The 954-nt window shown below is 44.3% G+C and overlaps 1 protein-coding gene across 1 annotated transcript; it reads right to left on the reverse strand.

Moving 5' to 3' along the window:
* Nucleotides 1-31: 31 nt before the first annotated feature.
* On the reverse strand, nt 32-493 carry Tsp_13456 (conserved hypothetical protein; the record flags this gene model as incomplete). The annotated part of the gene is made up of 1 exon (XM_003367875.1): nt 32-493. A coding segment is annotated over exon 1 (462 nt), but the record flags the coding sequence as incomplete, so codon positions are not given.
* Between the last annotated feature and the right edge of the window lie 461 nt (nt 494-954).

The raw sequence follows: 954 nt of genomic DNA on the forward strand, positions 1-954 counted from the left end.
CTTTGTATTATTAAAGCTTGAAAAAATATACCCGCACGTTCCCAATGTCTTTACCCGTACATAAACAATACACTGCTGGCACCAGCTTGCCCGCCACAAAGACATGGATGGTAAATAGCTGTTGATACCACTGAGGTATAATCTTGAATGTACCATCCATGCCCCAGGTTCGACTGGCTGCCAGCAGTCTAATGTTGGTACCCGTCGCAAATACCAGTATATGCCTGCAGTTACTTTGGCACAATAAAAAGTCTTCTCCAGACTTCGTTGCTTTAAACTGATCTGGTATTACCAGATCATGCCGGTGTTCAGGAAGTCTGGGGAAGCGCTTCGCCCGGTGGCCATACATCGCGGCCCTTAGCCGTCTAAAGAGAGGAAAATGGCCAGATATTGATGGCTCAGCGGACGCGGCGGAAGCTTCCTCGTCATAAATGGCCGGGATGGGCTTTGTTTCTTCCGCGCTGCGCTTTTTCAAAACCGCCTTCTTTTCCATTTTGTACGCCACGTGTTCATCCACCGGTCAGCTTTCGATGTAATCATTCCGCTTGATCACCGTTGTCACATCAAGGTTGGTCCACACGGCACCACCACAACCCTATTTATCCTGTAACAAAATAAACTAATCCTTAATAATTAAGGAAACATACTGTACATTTAGCACATACTTGCGAGCACCTCCAATATTTCTGTCTGCCGGCACGTTTTAATCTGTATGCCCTGCCTTCATGAAAAAGGGACGTACCACCGCAACGATTTTGCATAAGATGCAACTCAGGTACATTAGCCATAGGGAACGGGAAGAAAATGATTTGAAAAACTCGAACGAAAGGCACTGATCGCAAACCCAACAGCAAACGAAAATAAATTGGACGGTTTTGAATTTCGTTTTATATAACCATTTTGCAACATTTAGTTTTCATTTCTCATTGGTCTATTATCGATTTCCCTATTGAT

This window comes from Trichinella spiralis (genome assembly GCF_000181795.1).
Source record: "Trichinella spiralis strain ISS 195 chromosome Unknown Scfld3523, whole genome shotgun sequence".
NCBI lineage: Eukaryota > Metazoa > Nematoda > Enoplea > Trichinellida > Trichinellidae > Trichinella > Trichinella spiralis.